The sequence below is a fragment of the Malaya genurostris genome, chromosome 2 (assembly GCF_030247185.1).
Source record: "Malaya genurostris strain Urasoe2022 chromosome 2, Malgen_1.1, whole genome shotgun sequence".
In the NCBI taxonomy this organism is placed as follows: Eukaryota; Metazoa; Arthropoda; class Insecta; order Diptera; family Culicidae; genus Malaya; species Malaya genurostris.
The window spans coordinates 283,534,359-283,553,956 of NC_080571.1; the positions used below are offsets into that span (position 1 = coordinate 283,534,359).

Here is a 19,598-nt window from a genome sequence, read left to right on the forward strand (position 1 = left end):
GGCTGACAAAAAAATTGTTCCCATGTGAAAAATCGATTTTCTTTATTCTTATATTACTTCCTGTTGAAAAGTTGTTCTAAAAACGGCCTCTGATGACAGCAGGATGAGCTTTAATTCGCAAGCTTGCAACAAAAACGATCTAAAGCTCTTGCATCATCGAAGAGCGTAGCAAAAATACACACACATAAAGCAGGAAAAAGCTACACAATGGCGAGTTTGGAATACCATTGATGTGACATATTTTATTGAATCTTTCATCGAAAAGTTAATTTTCATTTCAATAATCGGCAAAAAAGTGGACCTCGTAAATCTATTTTTCACCAGAAGTCGGAAAACTGTGAAGATGAATATCTGAAGTTAGGATTAGTGCGGTAGACGAGTGCAGAAAAAAAGTGTTCGGTGTTCAAGATATGGTGAAAATATTTTTTCACGGCTCGGTTTGATCGCGGGCGAAATGACCTTATAAGAAAATCGGAAATTACGGTATTCTACTGGCAATCGACAACAGTAAATTTCGGTAGTGTTTCCTCCCGTGCTCGGGGAGGAACTTGAACTGCCCTAGTTAGTGACTTACGGCACTGGCCGAATCTCCAGAATCCGAAGTGTTTCTTCGAAAAGTAAAAAATAGGTAGTTGGTGTTGTGCAAAAAAGAAATGTTCGAGCACAGAATACTAACTTCACAAAATGGTAGCAGCGGAAATTGATGTCGTTGTCAAATTCTGCATGAAAATACTTCTTTCTGCCAAAGGTGAGTGATATGAAAAGATTGATAACGCCAATCAGTGAGATTTCGCGGTTTGATGCAATAAATCCCGCTGAGGAAACTCATTGGGAATTATTTCTGTTCAGTCACTAACCACTTGCTATATTTTCTTTGATTTTTTTTAGTAGGCTCACTCCCCCATTATTAATATATTTTTTGTTTGAAAATTCTCACCTTGAGAGTTTTTTAGTTAGTATTAATCCGGAAAGGTCGTTTTTAGTAAGAATGTTGATGTCTTATCAATAAGCCATTTATTTATATATATATAATTTAGTTGTTTTTTTACATGAAAGGTGTTAATTTATAGGAAGAGTCGAGGTTCGTGTACAATAGGGTGGGTGTCCAGTGGTGGTAGTAATTTCATATACATCTAGCTTTTTTTTATTGTGTGCTTTATTTTTGTATACATTAGTTCACACTAAACTTCAATATCTACAAAACATAGTCGGCCACTCAATTAGATAATTCAAACCACTGTACAAAACAAAATAAAACGGATTTGAAAAGTATGAAAATTATCAGACTACGTCGGTCTAGTACAAAACACTTCTCTCCCTCTACGTGGACAAACATGGGCTTCTAAGAAACTCTATTCTCATTTAGGAGTTTGTCCTTTGTACAAGAGTTTATTTTTCTTGACATTTCGTCTTAGACTCTTCAGTGCCTAACAGTTTACGTTTGCTTAGCGGTTTATGTATTGAACTGTGATATTTTATAACAGCTTGAAATAAACTGACGAGTTGAAGATGGAATGGAAAAAGATCACATGAGCTCTGCGATTTTACTGTAGAATTCGCACAACTTTCCAATTTTATTAAGTTTTTTTTTTCGTTATTAAAACATCCACGATTTTCTGCCTAATCAGGAATTCAACGACGAAAGAACAAAATTCCTAAAATAGTCGCTTGTCGTTCTGAAGAAAAAACAACAACCCATGCCTCCAGTGACCGTAATTCCAATGCATTGCGTACGCAAGTAAAAGTCTCTTTATCCAAGCGAATTTAATATGTAGAAGATCCTCTATAAACTTGAAATGCTTTAATAATCTCATTTAGAATGAAATTTTTCTTGAATTTCGTTCAAATTATATGGTTCTAAAATTCCTTCAGAGGTGCTTATAAATTCTTCCACAACATTAAAGGGTGTCATCAATTTGACACGATTAAACGAACGCTTTGAAAAAGTTTGCGCCTTCCTAATTTTAATGGCGTGTGTTTAGCAGCATGCTCTTCAGTTGTAAAAACGGTATCAGAGTATGCCGTGCCACGCGTTGAAATTTTGCTCGCACTCGCGAAAATCCGAACTACTCGCACGCACAGCAATAGTTTTGAATGTCATTCAAATTGTTTGAATCAACTGCCACCAAAGTAATAAAAGTGATGCTTGTATAACGGATATCAAAATGGTTGAATTGAGGAGAAATCGGAAGCTGGAGGACACCAAAAACGTCGAAAAGAGTACCCATCTTCTTCAACCTCGAGTTGAAAACGAGTTGGAGTCGACTTACAAGTAACCAAGCCACCGATTAGAGTTCGATCGCGGAAGCTGTACAAGCTGATGATATGTTGGTGAATTTTAATTGCATGGTAGAGATTGACCTACTTCTAGGCTGATGTTCTACATGTTCCTGGAATGGTATAATATACGGCTACTGGAAGAGGAAATGCGGCAGGGATTTTCAAACAAATTGAGATGTCGAAGTTCACAAAGAAATACATCGTGCGGCAGACCATCTTTTCTCGTTACTTGAAAAACGCCACTCACATCGCATGCGGGATCATCAACCAAGAAATTTATGTGCAGAAATTTCAGAAAAACGGGTGTACGTTATTTGGCCGAATTTCGTTTAGCATAAATTTGTCGGAAGCGGCGGCCCCCGCACACAAACCTGTAATCCACTCGTTTGCCCGGTCTATTTAAAGTTAGGAGCTATCCCTTGGCCTCGCATTAGAAACAAAAAGGCGGCGAAGCCGCCTTTAGAATTTATTTTCTAGTTTTAGACCACAACGAGGACAAGGCAACGACGTAACAAGGTAACGCTGTCCGAGTCGTCCAATCACTAATCGGAAATACTATAATCCAAGTGTTATCAGGCCGTTATGTATTTCAACCTTTTAAATTACTCCCAGAATAAAACGAACCAAAAGAAAATATGCACAATTGAAATTATGCCAAAAAACAATTATGCCAAATGAAACAGTATATCTTTTTTACTTTATGCCAAACAAATTTATGCCAATCAAAAGTTATGCCAAACAAAATTCGGCCAAATAACGTACACCCGTATCTGCCCACCACACTCCGTCACACCGAAAAGCTGTAATTTGGAGCCCCCTGGTTAGTGGACGCAACTAGTTTCAGCGGAAAACAAGAAACAAATATACACTGACAATTATAATACTAGAAATATAAATTAAATTTTTCTACCAAGTCGCTGAGATTCTATTTATTCATGCTTTGATGTGCAATTTATTATTAACATGACTTGCAATCGGATCTCCGGATACTCCATTCGCCTCATCTGTTATATACCATTCGACTTAGTTCGATGAGATCGGAAAATGTCTGTGTGTGTGTAATTTCTTTCCGCTCAGTTTTCGCTGAGACGGCTGAACAGATTTTTATAAGCTTAGGCTTGTTAGAAAGATACTATTCCGTCATTGATCGAGTTTGAATATCGAATGGCTATCGCTTCTGGTTCCGGAGATACAATGGTATAATTAACATAACCGACAAAACGCTTTTTTTCTTACGATAAATTTTTTCCGAAAATAGCTAAACCGATTCTAGCAAGCTATAGTGGTTTTAAAACTACCATAAGGTTATTTATCAAGGTCGAAGAACAAATGGCTGTCACTTCTGGTTGTCGAGATATAATGATATCAGTGACGTAAACGACCAATTTCATTACCGCTCAATTTCCTCGGATATGGATGAACCTTGTTAAATAATTTTAGACTCGTTTCAGATGAATACTGGGTTGTGGATCGAGTTCGAGGATCATATGGCTGACACTTCAAGTTTCGGAGATCTAGTCGTACATCTAAATCGAAACCTAGAATTCAATTTTTTTTCTATATGCACAATTATTTCAAAAAGTGAGCTATGCTCAAGTACAGATGTATTATTGCTGAACACTTGGTTTGAGGATTGTTTGCGAATATAGGATGCTTTGTAAACTATCCGAATCAATCTGAATAAGTTTGTACCAAAAATGAGCCCAAATTAGTATTATAAATTATCTTGATAAAAACGGTAAAAAATGTTTTAACTCACTATGTAAATAACAAGAGAAAAGGTGGATTAAAAATAGTTAATACTAGTCCCGGGATTCCGGTTCCGGAAGTACACATTTTGACATTTTTGCCTTTCCCTATAGAAAGATAACTTTCAACCAATATTTTCGCGCTCAATTTTCTCAGTGATGACTGAATCGATATCAACAAACTTAGCCTCGTTTCAAAGCTGCTATTGAACAATTTATCAAGTTCGAAGATTAAATGGCTGTGACTTCTGGTTCCGGAGATATGACGGTATAAGTGACGTAACTGAAGAAACGCATTGTTTTTTATTTTGAATATCTTTCTGCAGTATTAAAAGTTCCTGTACTGAGATTTTATTTATTATTCTCCTCAGTTATTCTCAAATTTATTTTTGAATTCCAACTCATTCTTTTTGATTTCAATTTCAAAATATTCAGATTAAGGCCATCGTCCAAGTACCATGCGCGCGGGTGGTTTTAGGAAATTTTTTGATGGAAATTTTGAAAAATTTGCCAAAACCAAAAACATACAGACCTTTGAAATACTTTTATCTATCTACAGGGTGAAAATGGCTGTTTTTGTGATCCTTCACAATTATCTGGAAAAAGCGATGACATAATTTTTTTTCAAATAAACCTTATGATGGATACACAGACTACATTCGGACACATTTTTGGAAAACCTTTTCACGCTTTTCATTGAAAATCCACGAATTTCAAAGATTTTCACGAAATCGGTTATATGAAATTCGTTGATTTTCCATGAAAAGCGTGAAAAGGTTTTTTAAAAATGTGTCCGAATGTGATCCTTTTTGCCAGCATAAGGTTTTTTTGAAAAAAAAAATTACATTTCATCGACTTATTTTATCAAATAATTGTGAAAGATTACAAAAAAAGCTCATTTTTTCAGTGCTATTTTTGATAAGACTCGGAAATTATTCCGATTTTTTTTAGTCATTTTCACCCTGTAGATAGATAAAAGTATTTCAAAGGTCTGTATGTTTTTGGTTTTGGCAAATTTTTCAAAATTTCCTAAAACTACCCGCGCGCACGGTACTTGGACGATGGCCTTAAATTTCAAAAGATTATTATTTTTTGAATCAATTTTTCCCATCCTTGTTATTTTCCATAGTGAATGTTCCTATTCTTCTCTGTTTTTGTTTTTCATTAGAATCCATTTCAGTACAGTAGACTGTTTTAAATCGAAGCTTTCGCATCGAAAGTTGTTTCATCGAAAGCTACGTCACCAGAAAATTTTTCACCGGAAGTCGTTTTGCTGAAAGTTAATTTGACCGAAAACGGGTTCAACTCTGATATTTTGCCTTTTTCTATAGAAAGGTATTATAATTACTGGATAACCAACTTTCGAACGGAGCCTCGGAGACCCATAGTGTTATAAACTATTCGACTCAGTGCGATGAGATCGAAATATGTATGTGTATGCATTTTTCAAAGATATTTTTTACAGCTAAATTTTCTCAGAGATGGCTGAACCGATTTTAACAAGCTTAGGCTCATTCGAAAGCTACTTTTAGGCTATTGGTCAAGTTTGAAGATCAAATGGCTGACGCTTCCGGTTCCAGAGATATAATGGTATAAGTGACGTAACCGACAAAACACTTTTTTTCCGTTCAATTCTCTCAGAGATGACTCAACCGATTTTAATAAGCTTGGGCTCGTTTAAAAGGCACTATTGCACTATTTGTCAAGTTCAAACGGCGGCAGTCATCTCCGGTTCCGGAGATATAATGGTATAAGTGACATAAGCAACAAAACGCTTTTTCATTGCTCGATTTTTGCATCGGCTGAATTTTCTCGAAGATGTCTTTCGATAAACTTAGGTTTATTTGAAAGCTAACAATTTCAATCAAATTTGGAAGGGTTGGGGCGAACATTCCGGTTCGAGAGATATAATGTTATATGTGACGTAACTGACAAATCCAAGTGATTTTCAATGACACGAAATTTATCAGAGATGGAAGAATCAATTTCGAAAGACTTAGACTCGTTTGAGACCTATTATTAGGTTATTTGAAAAACTCACAATACTAATGACCGAGGATAGAATCTTACAAATGTTTCAATGAGATTATTTAAATGGCAAGAGAAATGCATTATCGCACCACTAGGTGGTGAATTAGGAAGGGTTTTTTTTTAAATATCGTTTTAAAACTCCTAAGCAGACGTAAAGCTATCTCTACTTGAGACACGTATACTGTACCGACATACTGGAGGTTTATGTTGAATTGCTAAATGGCGTGGCAGTTCAACATGAACTGCTGTGCACTGATGAGTCAAAGACGAGAAGTAAAATAAAATAAATGCGGGCAGTAGTACGAACCGGTTGCTTGAAATCAAACCTATGGATGATTAAAAATCCATCTAAAATGGGTCCAAAGCTGTTTCAAATTTCAGTTCATATCAGTCGATGATTAAATAAACCGAATTCCACTATACCGGGCTTTAATTTCCAGTTCCGGAAGTATCGAGAATAGAGTTAAAAAACCTTTAAATAAAACTCATATGGTTCAAATGACAGGTGGTTTCGTATAATGGATAAGAAATCTTCAAACCTGGTTCGCATTTTTTTATTTGTGCTATTATTATGGATCCCGCTGAAGTAGATAGGAGACAATGAGTATCATGAGGAAGGTATCATTACATACTTACACCTTAAAAAACAGTCTTGAGCCGGTCTCTCTCCGTGAAAAATAATGGTTAGCCATACGGAAAACTTTTACAAAGATTCATCCAAATCGGAATAAGAGGATTCTAAATTTTCGGGGAGACTGGGGCTAGTCCGGACAATGGAGTTAATCCGGACAGCTTAAATAACTTCTAAACCAGAAAGTACTTCGATCCATGGATTGACTTTGTAAACGCGCTTTCGTGTGACAGAGAGACGTCAGTTAGCTGAATGACGCTAAGTCAATTTAGTTTGACATCAATCGTGTTCGTGTCGAAGGTGTACGGTTTTACTGAATTTTTTTTGGAAAATATCAAATTTTTGAGTATATTGCATTGTAATGATGGTCTGATTAGTGCTTTCAAAACGTTTATTTTATGCTGAATCCAGTGATTATTGAGTACTTTTGTTTTACACGGGAAATAAAATAACTATGGCGTCTCGAAAATGAATTGTTCGTGCGGGACTTAACTGAAGAAAGAAAAGTGGGGCTCAATCGGACACATAATTTTCTATATGAAATTTTAAACGAATTCTTGAAACATACCTTAATATTGATATCTATATTTCAATTCTACTTATCACTTATTAAAACTAGATTTACTATAAATTTTATCCAAACGTTTTTTATATGTAGCGAAACAATCAAATAATCGTCCATAAAGACTCTAAAGTCAGTTTCAACATTTTGCGCTCATCAAGTTATCTTAAGATTTGGTGCCATAATGTAGTCGTTTTTCATATTTGTGTTGAACTTTATCCCCGCGGTTCCTAAATATTGGATTTCGGGATGGTCACTTCATGGTACAAAAATTAGTGCATGGGTTTTCATGTCACCTATTTAAAATTATAGTTGGAAGTTTAATCTGCACAACTGTGTAGATAAATTGAGTGAAAACATAGGTGTGATGGGTGTTTTTTTCTATTACCAAGAAGTGTCCGGCCTATTAAAAAAAATGTTCGGTTTAGCTCCGCAGTATCTAAAATTTTGGGTTTTGGTTTGGTCACTTTATCGCGACTTTTTACGGAAACTGATGCATATTTTTCTAAACTACAAGTTGGGAATTGTAGCTAGAGGTTAAAGCTATACAACGGTATAAATAACTTAAAAATTTAGGTAAAACCTAAATATAAGGAATGCTTTTTTTAATGTTTCAAAAATGTCCGGCTTAGCCCCGGTCTCCCCTACACCTTCTCTGCTGTTGATTTCTGATCCTTCATTGGGCTTTTCACTACGAGATATAGTGATCACTATGTATTATACATAATATTATGTGAATAAAACTATATAAAACTCACTGATCTGCAAAAAAATTGAAAAAAAACTTAATTTTTTCTTTTATTTGTTTCATTCATAGACGATTAAGTACTGAAGTAAGTGCTTGCCATATACACGCTAATAAGGATCCAACATTTGGATAGGATATATCTCTCGACAACACATTATTAGAAAACGTAGTGTTGAATCTGTGATAGTCTGGCTCAGCAGCACCCACACAACGTTCATCGACGGGGGATTCTGAATTCCGTCCGCTGTGCGAGTCAAGGTAGGTAGTGTTGAGAGATTACAAATGACTGACTGAATCACAAGCGCAATCAACAATGTTGTTTATGTTTCCAGAGCCCCTCCAGTTTTTCATTCCCCAGAATTCCTCATCTCACTCCGGACGAATACTGTTAAAGTGCGTTTTTTGTTTGTTTTACAGTCATTGTGACAATACCTGGAAAAAATGATTTGTTCTGATATTTTTTTGCAGATCCAACTGATTTCATCCGAGATGATCATGAAGAGTAGTTCTAAGAGTCCTACCATCACGGTGTTCCGATTACGATCGGATCGAATGATGCACGGCAACAACATTCCGATGCTGTTCATCCGTGAATGGAATGGAGAAAAATCGATTGCAAAGCATGCCCCAACCACCGTAAGGAAATGTGCAACTACTGGTTCGCAACCGGACACGGTAGCCGCTGTCCCTTACGCGAACAAGTCTGACTATATCTATTTGACACAATCAACCGACAGTCGCTGCGGAAGCAGCAACATGTTGGTCACAAGATTTCCATTGGATGACCTCGGCGCCACCCAGGCACTCGTAAGCCATATTACCGAGCTGATGCGAATTACTGATACTGTGACTATGAAATGTGATTTTAATGCTTACCTGAATAATGTTAGTATTAGTCGTAATCTAGCACTAAATGAAAGTACTAATTTAAGCCGATGTCGGGTACGAGCGAGCAGCGAGTTGAAATCTGTCAGTGTACCACCGCATGGTAGACGCAGCTCGTATACGAAGTTCGATGACATGTTGGCAATGGTATCCAACGAAAAGGCACTGTTGAGACGTGTCATACTTGAATCTCGTGGACGGTCACTACCACGTTTGCGGCTGTGCGGCGGGGGTGAAGATTCGATTAACAACGGTACCAGTGCATGGGGTACTCCTCCTGGGGCCACCAATGGTACCAGTGCTTGGGGGTTAGCAAATCAACAACCGCCACAAGCTTGGGCAGGGACGGCTGCTAATAACAGTGCAAACAACAACAACAACAACAACACTAACAACAATCAACAACCAACCAGTCAAACTCAACGGCAACAGGCACCATCACAGCTACAGGATCAGAATGCCAACAAAGCACAACAACAGAATCCCAATGGTAACAGTAGCAATACGCCGAATGCTTGGAATCGCAATCCAACTCAACCGACTGGTGGTCTCAATCCGAACATTGCCAATAATAATGGTCAGCCATCACAGCAACAACAACAACAACAACAGCAGCAGCAGGTAAGATTATTAGTCTGTGGAATTATGATAGTTCAATAAAAAAAAAATGCTAATAAAGCTGTAAACAAAATTTGAAATGATAACTGTATTCTATCTTTGTGTGTATTTGAGCAGCAACAGCAACTGGTCTTGGCCAACAACGGGCCGATAGCGGCTAAAAGTCAATTGGAACAGTTAAGCAACATGCGAGAAGCTTTGTTCAGTCAAGATGGTTGGGGTTATCAGCATGTCAACCAGGACACAAATTGGGAGGTACCCGGCTCGCCGGAACCGGGAAAGGTCGATACCAATAATGCGGCCACCGGTGGAGCACCCAATCCTACAGCAACCGGTTGGAAACCGTGCAATTTGAACAACGGAACCGAACTATGGGAAGCCAATCTGCGTAACGGTGGTGCACCGCCACCTCCACAACCGGTGCAGAAGGCACCCTGGGGTCCATCGACCAACATCGGTGGGACTTGGGGAGAAGATGACGACTCGGGTGAGGCGACTGTGTGGAACGGTGCCTCCGGAGCGAATCAACCGGCGGCTGCACCTCAAGCTTGGGGTCAAAATAATCCGACGGTGTGGCCACCGGGAGCTACACCCGGTCCCAATCCGGTCGCTGTCAAGAAAGAACAAGAGTGGTCTGGTGTGATTGGTGCTAATACAGGTGCCACAACTCCCGTTCAACCGGCTGTTACCGGCTGGGATACCCGTGGTGGATCCGCTCCACCGGTAAACATCACCGGTTCCGTTGGACAAACCACACCAATCGAAGCGGCAAGGGAAATTCGCGGAGACCCACGGGGCATATCGGGACGACTCAATGGTAATGTCGGAATGTGGGATCAACCCAACGTTCAAAATTTGCCGGCGGCTGCAAAAATCATTCAAGGTGCTCTACCTTCGGCTGCCGGTGGTGTCAACAACCAGTGGAATACGCCAGTTCCAAACAAACTTCCCGGAGCTTGGGATGACTCCGCTTCATCAATGAACACTCGGCCAGCGCTCGATGACGGATCCAGTGCATTATGGAACCAAGGTCCATTGTCCCGTCAAAACTCCAATATAGCCAGTTGGAAGGATATGTCCGACAACGTGGTGCGCAATCCCATTCCACGTGCACCTCTTGGCGGTGGTGGTTCCGCTAATTTACCTCTAGGCCCAGTAACTCGTGGTGTAAGGTTAGGAGGCATGAATCCCGGAATGAAACCTGACACTAGCATGTGGGGTCAGAATCAAGGATTGCCGTTAAACAACTCATGGGATGAGTGCAATTCCAGCGGTTGGGAAGATAAGGGACTGGGAAATAATGGACCCTGGAATGACTTTGGGCAGAACGCGTTGTGGAACAAAAATAAGCAAGGTGGATGGCCGGATCCGAATGATATGATTACCGGCGGAGGTGGTGCCGGCGGTGCTGGCACAGACTGGACTCTAAACAAGCCACCGAATAAGATGAGCCCTGCTGAATTTATTCGTAGCAGTAAACAGTATCGAATGCTGTGTGAAAATGGTTTTAAAAAAGAAGATGTCGAATTTGCATTGCGTTCCACTAATATGAATTTTGACGAGTCGTTGGACATTTTGCAACGGCACAACGCTTTAGGAGGATTGGGAGACTGGAGACGTCCGGAGGAACATCCAGGAAGTGCTTTCGAAGCACCGTATCCCAACAGATTTCCGGCAGGACCCGGAGCAGGAATGCCGTTCTCACAGGTGTTTAAGTTCTTAATTGTCCTATTTTCAAACGCCCATTGACAAGGCAATATTCCTTTTTTTTCAGAATCAAAATTTGCTTAACAATATTCCCGGTGTGGGTGGAACCAATCCGAATCTAGCTGCACTCAACAATTTAAAGTATCTTTCCCAAGGCCCGTCGGTGCCTCATTCTTCATTCTCACAAGGGCCGAATCCAATGGCCTCGGCTGCAGCTGCTGCGGGAAATCCGCAGAATTCCCAAGCACAACCATCCACTCAACAACTTAGAATGCTCGTTCAACAGATCCAGATGGCAGTTCATGCCGGCTTTCTCAATCATCAGATATTAAACCAACCGCTGGCTCCCCAAACTTTACTCTTACTGAACCAGTTGCTCAATCACATTAGAGTAAGTATCTGATCGGGTTCTTTCGGAAATCATTCCCCCAGGAAATAAAACACGGAAGGATTTGCCCCGAAAGTTGTCTAATATCTTTAAAACTAATTTTAATTTGGCAAAATAAGTGCTATTGACAAAATTACTGCGTTTATACCCGGACTATTTTCTTCTTCTGTAGTCAAAACATTTTTGAACTTCGTACCTTCCTGTCAACTATTTTCCACCGCGCTGTCTAAAGACGACTTGTCTCAAAACGTATAGTGGAAATAATATTTTTCTCGGAGATGGCTGAACCGATTTTCAAGAACTTAAACTCAAATGAAATGGTGTTGTAGTCCCAAAAGCTATCAATATTTATTGACTCAATTTTTGCGAAATGGCAGTAATTTTCGATTGCGTCCATTGCAATCCTTATGCGTCGTCTTTCTAGGTCGTGTTGCCTCTGTAAAAGTGGCCCTGTTACGGTGCTACTTAAATAGCAGAGTCTCTTTAATAAAATTTACTTCCGTTGTGTGATCTTTATTCAAGAACATGTCTAATATATCACAAGGCAGCAACATGGGCTCACTTTTGTTCTCGCTGTTTTTTAATGACGCTGTTAGGTGCTAGTTGCAAATTTTTTCATGCCGACGATTTGAAACTGTACCTCGTAGTTCGCATCATCGACGACTGCGTCCGGCTTCATTTGTTATCTGATAACACTTCTTGGTGCTCGAAGACGGACAAACACTTCAAAGAGTAGATCATGTTAATGTCCTTAGTATTTTGTTGGATGCCATACTCCCCTGCATCGTTCATCGTTAATTGTAAAAGCGACGATCCACATTGTTCGAAGACGTTATATTGTTCACTGATTCGAACTATACTTGTAAATACTAACATATATGTTCGACTTGTTCTAAGAAACCTTCCTTGGCGAAATGCGCTAGATCTTCCACAGTATCCCGATCGCTCTGGACTCATTGGAACGTCGCAGGTGAATTCAGTAAGTAGTTAAATAAACGGTCCACTAGTGTCCGTTTACTGTTTCAGTCATTTTCTGTTTTCAGTGCAAATCGCATACTGAGCAGTATCGATATTCAACCGAAGCTTTGAGAATCGATAATGAAAGAAAACCTTTTGATTTTTACATGTTGGTGCTCGTTTCTATAGTTTTTTTTTTCTTTTCAAATATATATTTATTAAGGCACAATCCATTTAGGTTTATGATGCCAAGGGCTTGTCCATGTGGGTTCTCAGGAAACATCCTGGAGATCTTATGGGAATCATCCAGGTGACGTGGAAACATTTCAAAGGTTACCGCATCCTTCTGTGGGTCCTCGGGAAACACCCCCAGGTTACGAAGACCCGGCGGGTGACCCGCATGTTGGTCATCGACTAAAGCGGCTCTTCGTTGGCGATGATGGTGATGTTGCCGAAGAAAATGAAAGAAACATAGAGAAGTAAATGTTGTGGAAAACGGAGTGAAAAAAGGGGGCATGGGAACGAAATGACTAAGAACGACAGAGATCTAATTAGTTGACATCGAGATAGTGAAGAGACATGGGAAGATATCGATAGTCCCAGGACAAAAGGGCCTAACTGCAAATGACAGGTTCTCTTTGTTTATTTTTCTTTCATGATTTACCGAACTGATTTCATATTTGACGCTTTACTCTTCGCAAAACCTTCAAGGTAAAACTACAAGCTTTCGATTTATATTGGAAACTTGAATTTGCAATAATAGCTCCGTAATAATCAAAAGAAAAAGTAAACAAAGAGAAGCTCTCATTTGCATTTAGGCCCTTTTGTCCTGGGACTATCGATATGGTCGAGCCCCTACTTGGAAGGATTCAAAGTGTCAGTAGGATCATAGTACTAGCCATGCAATGATTTTGTACGCTAAGAATCGACTGCGAAGTCTGTTGAAACAGAAAGGCCAAATTCCACAAAAGGAGTGTTATGCCAATATTTTGTATATGTAAATTCAATCTATGTAAAACTCTAAATGTTGACGCAGAACGAAACGAATTCATCATAATGCTAATTCCCGAAGTTCTCCAACATTTTCGAAGAAAGTATTACAATTTCTTGATTTTAGAAATAAATCCACTTATTCAGGTTTATGATGATGATGATGATTTCCGATTCCAGTGGTTTGAATACACTATATCAGGTCGTTTTATTTTCAGAGAAGTGGAACAGCACTTCATCACTTTTGAATATGAAGACTACGAAACTAAATTCTAATCCTGCACAGAACTTTGAACGCTTTGTTATTCTGATTGTACTATTGTTTATAGTCGATATTTAATTTCATCAGAAAAAAAACAATACTTAAACTATCGAAAAGTTCCCACCTCTAAGGCGGCATCCTGTTCAATAAGTGTTGACATTTCAGATTTTGGTTCTTATCCGTCGCGAGAATATTATTTGAACCAAACGATTAACTGCTGTAAATAATGAAATAAGCTGTTATTTCTTAAACTATTTCGAGTTTGTCTGTACTATTACATCATTTCTATTAAAATTTAGCTACTGGTTGAACTAATGGACGCAGTTGGAGTCAGAACTAAAAAGTCAATCATGAAATTGAAACTCCAGTTCATGTATGGAAGATCACGACAAGCAAGAATGTCTCGAACTGGGACATTATATTTATTAGTTGAGATCTGACATCACGATACTCCCCGCATGTCGAAACGACACGATCAATATACCGATATGCTTCGCCACAAGCACAATGATTAGTCTCGGATAGTCCAATTCGAAGGAGATGAGCGTCTAACGTGTAGTGATCCCTACTCACATCCAGACCCCTGAAACAAGCCTTTGTCGATATTTTGAAATTAATTGAGTGCCTTTACCGACCCAGATCATCTCTATCACAAGAGGCTTGCCAGCTGGCAAGTGTTCTTTGGTGAAATGCGCTATAGAATTCGTTGAAAGTCGCTCATAAATTTCACCTCAAATAGCACCATGTTTGGCTAAAATATCGGTTCTTTAATTGCCTGGAATGGAGCAATGCGCCGGTACCCAGACTATAGTGATTTGTCGTTCAGGCACTGTTTTATTAAGAAAAACGGTTCATATTTGCCAGTCATGTTTGAGCGAATGGCTTCAATTGCACTCATACTGTTTGTAAAGAGGAAATAATGGTGTGACGATTACACTCAAGCTATAATGAACTGTTGCTAACACTTCTATATAAACAGATGCGTCGTCAAGATCCTTGATACACGTCGATCTACTACTCATGAATACCTCAATATAATATTCGAATTTTGAAGGCATTTTTTTCCGAAAACGTTATGATCGGATTAACGGTCATGTGATTCAATTTGCACCAATCCACAATTATTACCAATTGTTGCTGGAGGAACGGAGCAGCGAATAATATGGTGAATCTTAAGGTCATCTGCAAAAGAAATCCTCTGTCCTTCCAGAGAAAAATTAACGTCGTTAAAGTACAGCAAGAAGATCAAAGGGCCGAAATGCCCCCCATGCGGTCAATCCAATAGTGATGTCCTGGTTAATTTTATCGAAAGCGGAAGATGACGTCCGCCTGAAAACCGTTTGACATGGCGTTGGTCACGTAAGATGTAAAGGATAAGAGACTGGTGGCTGTAGAACGTTTAGGCACAAAATCCGTGTTGGGAATCATCGACATACTGGTTGCAATGTTTGAAAATTTGAGTCAGAATCCCTTTTCGAACACTGGAAACTTTAATCTAAACGATTACCGGGGAGAGATCCATTCAAGATGGTAGTACAAGAGAGTCGTATCTGACAACAGTTGACGCTTGGTATTGTACAGGTGAATGTTCAGTTTCAATTTATAATCGAATTCGTTCTTTGAGGGAGACCGAATGCTTCAACTGAACCCGCCTCTGAAGCCAGTTTTAGTGCGATCGATTGTCCCTGCATTTCTTCGTTTGATTTTAGCAACTGTGGGACGTTTGTCGACTACTTTCGCAGATTGAATCTAGCGGTTGATGTAACCTTGATAATCTCACTTTACCACCGGACGGTAGCTTTTAATAAATCAGCACCCGACCGGAGAGCGTCGACGTAAAAATTCTTTTCATTTCTTTCAGCAGCAACCGGGAACACTACCTTGCTGTCCCTGGGTGCTTGTCGTAGATGGCTAAGTAAGCGGGTTTTCTATGTTACCGTTAAAAGCCGGTAATGTTCTGCAGGTAGCTCGGGATCAGTTCAACTAAGGGATGAAAGGTCGTTCAACGCTTATGTCCATAAACAATTAGGGGAAGTTAGACATCGTTCGTTACTAATCGAAGTTATATTTCCAAGCAGTAGTGGTAATGATATCGCAAATTTGTTTATATTTGGTTAAGCTACAGATGTCCGAAACCTTACCACTGTCTGTACGGTTTTATTTTCCATATTTTTAATTCGTACCTATATGTAGGAAACAAAGTCTGGTTTTGCTTATCTTCTAGAGTGTCCACTTTCTGATCGATACAATTCTGGTGAAAAAGCTTCAGTTGTTATTTATTCTGGAGAATGATTTTCGGTGGAGATGTTATAGAACCATTTGTTCATTGTGGCAGAGTATGATTGTTCATCAATAACACCTTTCCTCCTATTTGCCCAGCAAATGCAACACATTCAGAGTAACCTTGCTAGAAGTGGAGGAGCAACCGGAGTCAGTACAGTGCAGCTGACCATGCAGATTAATAAACATAAGGCACAGATCTCGCAACTCCAAGCGCAGATTTCGCAACAACAAGCAATTTATGTCAAGCAACAGCAACAACAGCATCAACCTGGTGGTACACATCAACCACCAGGAACACAGACAGCAATAAATCCTATTCCTGGCGCTGCAGAATTCCTGCGGCAACAGGAATTGGCCTCGTTGCAAAGTAACTTCTCCGACATGGCGTTGGGAAAAGACCCAGTAACCTCGTCCGGTAACTTTACCTCGCATGTTGCAGCAGTCGCAGCCGCAGCCGCAGCCGTCGTCAATAACAATGTAGCGGCGAATTCCGGAATAGTTGCTGGCAACGCTGGAGTTACTAGTCAACAGTCTCGTCTGAACCAGTGGAAACTGCCAACGCTTGATAAGGACGGTGGTGCTGGTGGCGCCAATGATCTCACCGATTTCTCTCGTGCTCCGGGCACGACCGCCAAATCGACACTCTCGACTGCGAGTCCCAATATTGGCTCTCTAGGGCTGCAGGATGGGTAAGACAAAAACGGGTTGTGTAAATTTCCGCTAATGCCACTAAGAAAGGTTTCCATGTCGTAGAACCTGGTCATCCGGGCGATCCAATCTGGCCGATGGTTGGCCCGATCAAGCATCAGGTGTTGGTGAGTCCGACGGTAAAGATTGGGCTCCGGCACAGGATAATTCTGCTTTTTCGGATTTAGTACCAGAATTCGAGCCTGGCAAACCATGGAAGGTAGCGTAGATTGCAAAGGTATATTCCTGACATGTTCAACATCGCATTTTTTGTTTCTCGTATTCAGGGAGCACAGATGAAGATAGACGAGGATCCAAGTATTACACCGGGCAGTGTGGCACGTAGTCCCCTGTCGATTGCCACTGCTAAGGAGGCAGATTTGTTCGGTACTGCAAGCAAAACATCGCCAACCGAATCAATGGGTTTGGCGCCATCCACGTGGAGTTTTAATCCCTCTCAACCGACGGCCGGAGCAGGTAAGTTGGTTGCCGGTGCTGGGAAAAATCCATGGCCCGATAGTATTTCGTCTACTGCGACAAGCACTAGCTCGGATCTTTGGGGGACTCCGATGGGAAAAGCTACACGTGGGCCTCCTCCCGGACTGGGAGCGAGCAAAAATTCAGTCGCTGCTGCCAATGGCTGGACCGGCGGTGGTGGTGGCGGTGGTGGACAACGTTCTGGATCGGTGAATAACTGGCCCAGTGGAAATGGCTGGGGATCTTCGTGGCTTTTGCTGAAAAATCTTACTCCACAGGTAGGTGCAGATTGCGCTTTAGAACTTCAAGCTTTGGCAACGGTCGAATGGTTTTGAAGAAAATTTGTTTATTTCAAAATGTTGGAGCCGAAACTGTGTAGGTGTGATAGCTTTTAATGACAGTAAACTATATCAAGGTGTTATTCGATGTCACACAAAACGCATGTCTCTTCTATAATATATGCTTAAAAATATATTTTATTATCTTTGTTTCGTTTTCGTTGACGGACAAAGTTTCGCAACTGTAATTTCAATTATTCAAAACCATTTATCGAAACAAAGTACCACTCCCCCGAAATGAACAGGAAAAAAGAAGCGCATTTCTAATTGTTTTGACATCTTCCAGATTGACGGTGCCACCTTACGTACGCTATGCATGCAACATGGGCCATTGCAAAGCCTACAATTGTATCTGAACCATGGGATAGCACTTTGTAAGTACTCCACCCGCGAGGAGGCGAACAAGGCTCAGCTGGCACTGAACAACTGTCCGTTGGGCAACAACACTATTGGAGCGGATTGCCCTAGCGATGCAGAGGTACAGACCTATTTGCAGCAATTGGGCGCTCCTACTGGCAGTGTGACCCTTGGTGGAGGTGTTGGTGGTGTTGGAGGGGGCGGTGTTAATAGCAGCGGAAGTATTGTTCCCTCGAGCAACAGTGGAAGTGTAACTAGCGTAGCTCAATCTTGGCGTCAAGCTTCAAGAAGTGCTGGTAAGTGATTTCCGTTGTTCCGCGTGTCGAAATGTTTCGTGTAGTAAATGTTAAAAATTCCAAATTACAGGTGCGGATGCTTGGGGTTCTGGTTGGCCGCCATCCAGCAGTGGCAGTGGCAGTAACTTGTGGGCTCCGCTCGAAGGATCAGCCGAACGTGGGACTCCTTCCAATTTGAACTCGTTTTTGCCAGAAAGCTTACTCGGTACCGAACTAAACTAGAGTAGCTAGCCGCGCATAGAAATGGTCTCGAGCACTAACAAGGCGATGAAAGTTTATAACTTACTTATTCTCTTTTGCTACAAGGTTGTGTTTTTACATATATTTTTAAAAGAATACTATTTATTGTTTTTCTTTTTGCTGAAATAAAATTACACAAGAAACGTTGTCAAATAACGTTTTTTTCAAATTCGTTTTTATTGATTGAACAGTGTTCGGAATAAGTGGAATGAGATGCTTGTGTCGGTCGGTTCCATGTTTTCAAAGGTGTACTGTTATATAGTTGAATATCCAAGTTGCGCGACCAGTTATTTCGGGCTAACGCTACGAGTAGAAAAATAAAACCACTAGGCGCATTTTGTCAGATTCGCAACGAACTGCGGAGCGCATGATCTTTTATAGATAACGAACGTTTTAACCTTCTTAGAGAGCATCAGCTAATAACAGTGAAAGCAGCATACAATTTGAGATGAATAAATAATAATAAAATAAGACATAAAACCTAGTATTAAAGGATTTAATAGCTGTCTAAGTCAGTTTTTTAAGATAAGTATAGTAGTGATCAACAGCAGAGTTATAGAAATTTGAGGTATATAAAAAAAATTTGAACTATATTTATTAATTTTAATATACATCAAGGCAAGCAAAAACATTAAATTTACTGTATATGAGAAATATACATGAATGTTATAACTGAATAATTTTTTAGATTATTTAGATATTTGAATAAATAAGAAAATGAACCATCCATTTCCAGCGTTGGAAATCGTAGAAAGAAATCGTATGTTTGCCCAAGGCAATGAAACAACAGAAATGTTATCTTCACATCTCTATCACAAATCGTACAACCGGTAGAGAAGAAGTTGCACCCAAGATTGAGCCTTTGCCAATCCCTCTGGTGAATTCTGTTCGACATCATCCTCCATTCCATATTGTGCTTGACTCGAATCGGCTACAGAACGCTTGCAACACAACGGACAACATCGGCTATAATTTTAGTAGAGCCGACTTCACTAATATTACCTACTCCTTTAAGAGTACTCCAAAAGAATCACCTTAAACTACGTGCAGATAAATAAGCTATATAGGAAAACAATCTAGAACCACCATGCCAACTACTTGAACGATATACAA

At 40.0% G+C, this 19,598-nt stretch overlaps 1 protein-coding gene across 2 annotated transcripts; it reads left to right on the forward strand.

Annotated features, from left to right (window-relative positions):
• Window positions 1-194: 194 nt before the first annotated feature.
• LOC131430345 (protein Gawky-like) lies at window positions 195-19,165 on the forward strand. 2 transcript variants are annotated; one of them, XM_058595246.1, is made up of 11 exons: window positions 195-748; window positions 8,070-8,258; window positions 8,333-8,393; window positions 8,469-9,506; window positions 9,621-11,210; window positions 11,278-11,601; window positions 16,187-16,779; window positions 16,844-16,997; window positions 17,065-17,532; window positions 17,879-18,245; window positions 18,316-19,165. In XM_058595246.1, the coding sequence occupies exons 4-11, from the start codon at window positions 8,490-8,492 to the stop codon at window positions 18,465-18,467; spliced, it is 4,665 nt and encodes a 1,554-aa protein (XP_058451229.1). In that variant the 5' UTR covers window positions 195-748; window positions 8,070-8,258; window positions 8,333-8,393; window positions 8,469-8,489; the 3' UTR covers window positions 18,468-19,165. The 2 variants fall into 2 exon arrangements, with proteins under 2 accessions (XP_058451229.1, XP_058451230.1); XM_058595247.1 differs by lacking the exon at window positions 8,333-8,393.
• The last annotated feature ends 433 nt before the right edge of the window (window positions 19,166-19,598 follow it).

Bases quoted from the DNA above. Each gene is read 5' to 3' on its own strand.
- LOC131430345 (XM_058595246.1), top strand. From the start codon at position 8,490: ATGATCATGAAGAGTAGTTCTAAGAGTCCTACCATCACGGTGTTCCGA. The intron at 16,780-16,843 runs GTAAGACAAAAA...TCCATGTCGTAG, and splicing joins TCTCTAGGGCTGCAGGATGG to AACCTGGTCATCCGGGCGAT. The intron at 16,998-17,064 runs GTAGCGTAGATT...TCTCGTATTCAG, and splicing joins AGCCTGGCAAACCATGGAAG to GGAGCACAGATGAAGATAGA.